This window comes from Podarcis gaigeae (assembly GCF_964106915.1).
Source record: "Podarcis gaigeae genome assembly, chromosome: 9".
Lineage (NCBI taxonomy): Eukaryota > Metazoa > Chordata > Lepidosauria > Squamata > Lacertidae > Podarcis > Podarcis gaigeae.
The window spans coordinates 69,812,257-69,819,481 of record NC_139685.1 but is presented as its reverse complement, the minus strand read 5'-3'; the positions used below and the strand labels follow the sequence as shown (position 1 = coordinate 69,819,481).

Here is a 7,225-nt window from a genome sequence, read left to right as displayed (position 1 = left end):
TAGCTTACACCTAGTTGTCAATCTCTGAGCTCTAACAATGCATCTTGGTTGTCTCAATGAAGACCAGGGGGAGGTCTGTGAATGCACCTAGAAACTACCTTACTGTTCAAAGACAAGATATTATATTAATAATAATAATAATAATAATAATAATAATAATAATAATACCCTGCCCATCTGACTGGGCTTCCCCAGCCACTCTGGGCGGCTTCCAACAAAATATTAAAATACAGTAATGCATCAAACATTAAAAGCTTCCCTAAACAGGGCTTCCTTCAGATGTCTTGTAAAAGTCTGGTAGTTGTTTTTCTCTTTGACATCTGGTGGGAGGGCGTTCTACAGGGCGGGCGCCAGAACCAAGAAGGCCCTCTGCCTGGTTCCCTGTAGCTTTGCTTCTAGCAATGAGGGAACTGCCAGAAGGCCCTCGGCGCTGGATCTCAGTGTCTGGGCTGAACGATGGGGGTGGAGACGCTCCTTCAGGTATACTGGGCTGAGGCCGTTTACAGCTTTAAAGGTCAAAACCAACACTTTGAATTGTGCTCAGAAATGCACACAATATATAAAACAAAACTATGTTACACTGCCCGTTTCGAATAACCAAGTTGAATTTATTCGGACATGTTACAGGACTACAGGAAATCAAGATTCGAGGAATCTGAGGGCTCTGATTCTGAAGCCTCCTTCCACCGCCATGTATTCAAGGACCCTCAGGCCCAGCCGGTTGGGGAAGGAGATCTCATGTTTGTCGTCCAGGAGCACCATAATCTCAGAAGTAAGGAATGCGAAGGAAAGCTGCAAGAAGCAGAGAGGGAGCCGTCAACACAGGACACTGAACCGTTTTTTAAATGACCTGGGAACCTTTTAACTTCTTAAATTGGAACAGTCTCCCTTGGGAGGTGATGGACTCTCCTTCCTTGGAGGTTTTTAAGCAGAGGTTGGACAGCCATCTGTCATGGATGCTTTAAGTTGAGATTCCTGCATTGCAGGGGGTTGGACTAGATGAATCTTGGGGTCCCTTCCATCTCTACAATTCTATGATTCTAAAGGAATGGCAGACACTGTTGTCAACAGTGCAAACTGGCCATTCTGGGTTTCCCTTTCCTGCCCGTTCGCAACATGAAAAGAGCACAACCTGCAGCGTTCCCTTTCCCTTTCCTGCCCATTCACAACATGAAAAGAGCGCAACCTGCAGTGGCGCATCTGCACATGTGCGGGTTGTGATCCACCGCTTCTGCACATGCGCGTGATGTCATTTTGTGCTTCTGCGCATGCGCGAGCGGCGAAACCCAGAAGTAACTCCTTCTGGTACTTCCGGGTTGCCTCAGGACATAATCTGAAAGAGCGTAACATGAGGTATGACTGTACATCAAAGCCCAAGGACCAAGACAGCCACATTTTTACGTCTATCCGCATAGAGTCACTTGTACCAAAAATGTCTCTACCTGATTTATCCATGTAGAAAGACTGGGTCATTATAAAGAGAATTAGTGGTTCTTAACTGATTGGGGATTTGGTAGTGCTGTATTGTATTATTTATGCAAATTGATTTTCTCTGGAGTTAAAGATCTGACCTGGACAAACCTTATTATGTTGAGCTCGTATGTTGCACAATTTGTATACAGTGTCTGTTTGATAACGTGTGGTTTGCTATGCCTAATAAAGGATCTTAATTGATAAGCATAGGCTTTTATATTTTTATTTTTTAAAAGCATTGTAATAAAAACACAGGGAATTCATAAACATCCACAAAACAAAGGCGATGATCATTTCATTTGTGAGCCCTTGTAATTAAAAGTGGGACGCAACTGTTGTTCAGACAGGCCAAGTCTCCCAACACTGGCATTCCAGTTGTTCTGCCCATATAAAATGAACCCTCCTATGAAACATGGAGGCGTCCCACTTTTGCATGTGCCAGGGAAAGTAAACCTGTGTCGTCGTCCCCTCCAGACATTGTTGGCCTGTTGGTCCCATCATGTCTGACCATCAGCCATACTAGCCAAGGCTGATGGAAGTTGGGATTATAATGTCATCTGGAAGGCTACAGATGTTCCTCCCTCTACAGGGAACTCCAGGAGAAGCTGCCTGCTTGCCTGGCTGGCTCCATTTGATCTACTGCTAAGACCTCACCTGAACTCTGCCGCCTTGCTCAAAAGGGAACTTGGAGATGCTCTCCTCCTCTTCCCCCCACAGCCCATTTTCCATGGAGTTGCACACAATGGTGTTCCGACACTTCTGGGGGTCAAAGTGCGGGTTGAAGTGAAGAACGAGGTTCTCAGGGTCTTGGCCCAGTTTCACAACAAATCTTGAAGAGGTTTGAAAGTTATGAAAGAAACAAGAATAGCAAACGTGAGAGGCTTACTAGACTTCAGCATCAGCAACAACAACAACAGGGCCCCTCTTCTAGTTGTTCACATGCTCGCCATGCAATGAGAATATTGAGAATATTTTTACATGCTACCTCAATCCCTGAGGGGCGTGAGACTCCAGGGGTTTCAAGTGCTTACCAGGGTTCGCGTTTCCTTCAGAATGAGGCACAGCAGAGACTGAGCTGCCTTTATGACATATGGTTTATTTGCACATATATACAACCTGAACCTATGAAGGAGTGTCTCCACCTCCATTGTTCCACCCGGACACTGAGGTCCAGCGCCGAGGGCCTTCTGGCGGTTCCCTCCCTGTGAGAAGCCAAGTTACAGGGAACCAGGCAGAGGGCCTTCTCGGTAGTGGCACCCACCCTGTGGAACGCCCTCCCACCAGATGTCAAAGAGAAAAACAACTACCAAACTTTTAGAAGACATCTGAAGGCAGCCCTGTTTAGGAAAGCTTTTAATGTTTAGTAGGTTATTGTATTTTAGTGTTCTGTTGGAAGCTGCCCAGAGTGGCTGGGGAAACCCAGCCAGATGGGTGGGGGGGGGTATAAATTTATTATTATTATTATTATTATTATTATTATTAGGTTCACAACAGTAACACCCCCTTTTCTTCCCCCTTAGATGCAGCCTTGGATTCAAGCAGAAATCAGGCACAGCTCTATCTCCCTGGTTTCTCAGCCGGCTGCTTCCAGCTTCTAGCTTCTAGGTCACATAACTCAACTCTCTCCTCCAGTCTTTGTAACTACCAGCAACTTGGGGGGGGGAGGGAAGCACCCATTTGCCCTGGGGCACTGAGCCACTTCCTTTGCTACCTGAATGACCCATAGGGATCCCTGACCATTAGGTCCAGTCGTGGCCGACTCTGGGGTTATGGTGCTGATCTCATTTTATTGGCCGAGGGAGCCGGCATACACTTCTGGGTCATGTGGCCAGCATAACTAAGCTGCTTCTGGTGAAACCAGAGCAGCGCACGGAAACGCCGTTTACCTTCCCGCCGGAGTGGTACCTATTTATCTACTTGCACTTTGTGCTTTCGAACTGCTAGGTTGGCAGGAGCAGGGACCGAGCAACGGGAGCTCGCCCCGTCGCGGTGATTCGAACCGCCGACCTTCTGATCAACAAGCCCTAGGCTCTGTGGTTTAACCCACAGCGGGCCTTTAGGAATAACCAGGAATCTTGCCTGGCTAGTCTAGGAATTGTATCCATTCTGGATCCAACAATTAGAAGGGGACCCAGGCATATAGCCTAAACCGACCTCAAATTCATATATCGTACTGGATTTAGGCTTCATGAAAACACTTTAAAAATTAAAAATAAAGCAATGTTCTAGTACTCATGGTTGCAGAGATTCACTCAGGAATTATCTACCTGGAGCTTGTTATAGACCAATGAGGTGTCAGGATGGAGCCCAAGATCTGCATAATGTGTCTGCCAATCCCCGTGACTCTTAAATTACTTAACTCACAATATATATCCCCATATCCCACATTCCCCATTACATAATTTACAACAGCCTTGTAAGGAAGGCCAGCGTCCCCCCTGCTGAAGATGAAGGGGCTATGGGAAGGCAACTTGGTTAATGGGACCAAGTAAGGTACACAGGATCTAGACAAGAGAGTTAAGGTGCTATAGGAAAGGCATCTTCAAATGTTTTGAAGGGCTTGCCATACTGATGGATCATGTTTATTTTGTTGCTGGCTACTGCATTCTGTAACCTGGTACCCTCCAGAATAATCACCAGTTCTCAACCTGTGGGTCCCCAGATGTTGTTGGACTACAACTCCCATCATCTCTGAGCTCTGGCCTTGCTAGCTAGGGCTGATGGGAGTTGCAGTTCAACAACATCTGGGGACCCACAGGTTGAGAAAGGCTGCTCCAGATGTTTTGGAAACTCCCATCGGCCCCAGCCAGCTGGTAGAAAGCAAGACAAGGAGGAAGATTTCATCTACACATTAGCACAGGGAGGGGGGAACCTGTTTAAGCCCAGTGGGGAGGTGGTTTGCATTCCTTCCTAGGTAACATGCCAATAGCAGGCAGTGCCAGAGGCAGAAAAAGGTAGGCAAATACATTTTACTTTTGTGCAGTAGGGCGTTTTCTCCATACACCCAGGCACAGCCCTCTTGCAATCTCTCTCCTAATTTACTCTCCATTTTAAGGGTGTGGCTGTAGTATGAAATCAGGTAAAAAAAACTATGAGAGGATCTGTGTTCTACATCCTTGTTTAGAACATGATTCGCCCTTCCATGCCCTATTTTAATAAATCTGGTGCTTCAGCATTCAGCTTAAGATCTTGGTACAAGTGTGAATTGCTATATCCTGGACGCATGACCAGAGCAGAGCTTGCCTGGCATACATAAGAGATTCTCCGCTCTCAGAAGCACGTTTAAGGGCTATGTACACACTGTGGGTTAAACCACAGAGCCTAGGACTTGCCGATCAGAAGGTCAGCAGCTCGAATCCCCACGACGGGGTGAGCTCCTGTTGCTCGGTTCCTGCTCCTGCCAACCTATCAGTTCGAAAGCACGTCGAAGTACAAGTAGATAAATAGGCACCGCTCCGGCAGGAAGGTGAACAGCATTTCTGTGCGCTGCTCTAGTTCGCCAGAAGCGGCTTAGTCATGCTGGCCACATGACCCAGAAGCTGTACGCCGGCTCCCTCGGCCAATAAAGCAAGATGAGGGCCACAACCCCAGAGTCGTCTGTGACAGGACCTAATGGTCAGGGGTCCCTTGACCTTGACCGTTTACACAGTGTGCCTACACGCGAGTTCCCGGAGACAGGCGATACTCCGCCCCTTCCCTACTCACTCTTTGGCATCTGGCAGGATCCTTCCTTTTATCTGGACCATATCTCCATGCAGGACCTGAAACTCAGTGGCAACTACTCCCTATAGCAAGGGAAATGAGAGACATTTTTCAATCGCAGTGGTGGCAGGATGAGATTCAGGAGGGGAAGGGGGAAGGGAAATGAATGCTCTTACAGTCTTTGTCCTGGAAATAAGGTGAGCCCAGGGACCACCGAGTAGACTTGGCGGTTGCTGCAAAAGGAGGACAAAAGGAAGCCATCAACAATAGACAGACAGACAGACAGACAAGACCATAGATAGCACTGGTTAGAGCAGTGCTAGAGAACCTGTGAGGGAATTTTAACACTCAGGTTAATAGAATGAGATGCTTCCAGGAACTCTGCTTTAGGGCAGCCTGCAAATACTGTAAAAGGGACGCGAGTGGCGCTGTGGGTTAAACCACAGAGCCTAGGGCTTGCCGATCAGAAGGTCGGCGGTTCGAATCCCCGCGACGGGGTGACCTCCTGTTGTTCAGTCCCAGCTCCTGCCCACCTAGCAGTTCGAAAGCGCACCAGTGCAAGTAGATAAATAGGTACCGCTCTGGCAGGAAGGTAAACGGCATTTCCGTGCGCTGCTCTGGTTCGCCTGAAGCGGCTTAGTCATGCTGGCCACATGACCCGGAAGCTGTACGCCGGCTCCCTCGGCCAATAAAGCGAGGTGAGCACTGTAACCTCAGAGTCGGTCACAACTAGACCTAATGGTCAGGGGTCCCTTTACCTTTACCTTACAAGTACTGTAAGTGAACCATAAAATAGATGACTTAGCCATGTTCACTCAAATACGAGTGTTTTTGAGCCCTTCTCAAATCCCACGTTTTCCTGCCCCAGTGAACAGCTGACCTGCATTTTGCGGTAGCTGCTGCTTCTGGACCTACTTTAGAAGCAGGATAATGATATTTGGAACATATTTCTAAATATATGGTTATAAATAACCATACTTGTATTTGGATAATAATAACATTTATATGCCTCTATTGTAGATAAGCACTTGCAGAATTGTAGTTGATTACATATATAGTGATATAATACTGTACACCTTCTTTTTCTCTTTATGCACTTTTTATTCTTACTTTATTTTGCTTAATTGAAATGCTTTCAATAAAAAATTAAAATAAAGAACCCAGAAGCAGCTAGAGAAACAGAGGCTAGAAGTCAGAGATATAAGAGTTAGCAGCTGAGAAACAATCACGTTCTTCCCTAGAGAGAACAAGCCTCCTATTAATCCTTCTAATTTTCCAGGATAGTTCTATTGCATTTGATGGTATTACAGCTTCAATAGCAACTGCCTCCTATACTAACAACCACAAAAATGGACATACAAGACTCACGGGCTGCATAATGATCTTTTCCAAGGGTGCAGCAAATAACCAAAACTTTATTCCTTCCAACCTCTGCGAAAGAAGCCCCAGTTACACCTTAAATAGCTGAGGCTTGTTCTTAAGGTCCTTTTAAACTGCATCACGTGATAAAAAAGGTTTGCAGTGAGTGGAGGGTCTGCTCCTCTCTCTAGCAATGCAAGGTGGAGAAAATCAGTCAATAGGCTAAACAGCTGTTTCTGATGACTGGGAACCAGTGCCAGATTTACGTATAAGCTAAACAAGCTATAGCTTAGGGCCCCACTCTCTTGGGGCCCCCCAAACAATTTAAAGGGGAAAAAACTGGATGTACATTTCCAAAATATAAGATAAAAAACAAATAAAATGGTTTTAGATACCTATTAGGTCCATAAATTACCACATAGCATATATTCAACAACAAAAAAGCGACAATTTGTTGTTGACAAAGGACAGCTGGACATATAAAGGGCCCCATCACCTTCAGTAGCTTAGGGCCTCATCAAATCTAAATCCGACCCTGCTGAGAACACACCAGATAAGCTCAAACAGCTGGTGCTATTTCTTTACGCCAGCCTAGTACCTCCAGAAAGGGACGTGGATGGCACTGTGGGTTAAACCACAGAGCCTAGAAAGCGTGTTCTCCCTAACAGAGCCACCCTGCTGTTACTGGGCA

General features: G+C 46.3%; 1 protein-coding gene across 1 annotated transcript; it reads right to left on the bottom strand.

The window, feature by feature from the left end:
• Positions 1-639: 639 nt before the first annotated feature.
• Positions 640-6,607, bottom strand: LOC310852859 (16 kDa beta-galactoside-binding lectin-like; the record flags this gene model as incomplete). Its single annotated transcript, XM_083756992.1, has 5 exons — positions 6,544-6,607; positions 5,352-5,408; positions 5,179-5,258; positions 2,128-2,302; positions 640-792 (listed from the first exon to the last, which is right to left on the bottom strand). Exons 1-5 carry the CDS (start codon positions 6,550-6,552, stop codon positions 640-642), a joined length of 474 nt encoding a protein of 157 aa, XP_083613118.1. The 5' UTR covers positions 6,553-6,607.
• Positions 6,608-7,225: the final 618 nt, after the last annotated feature.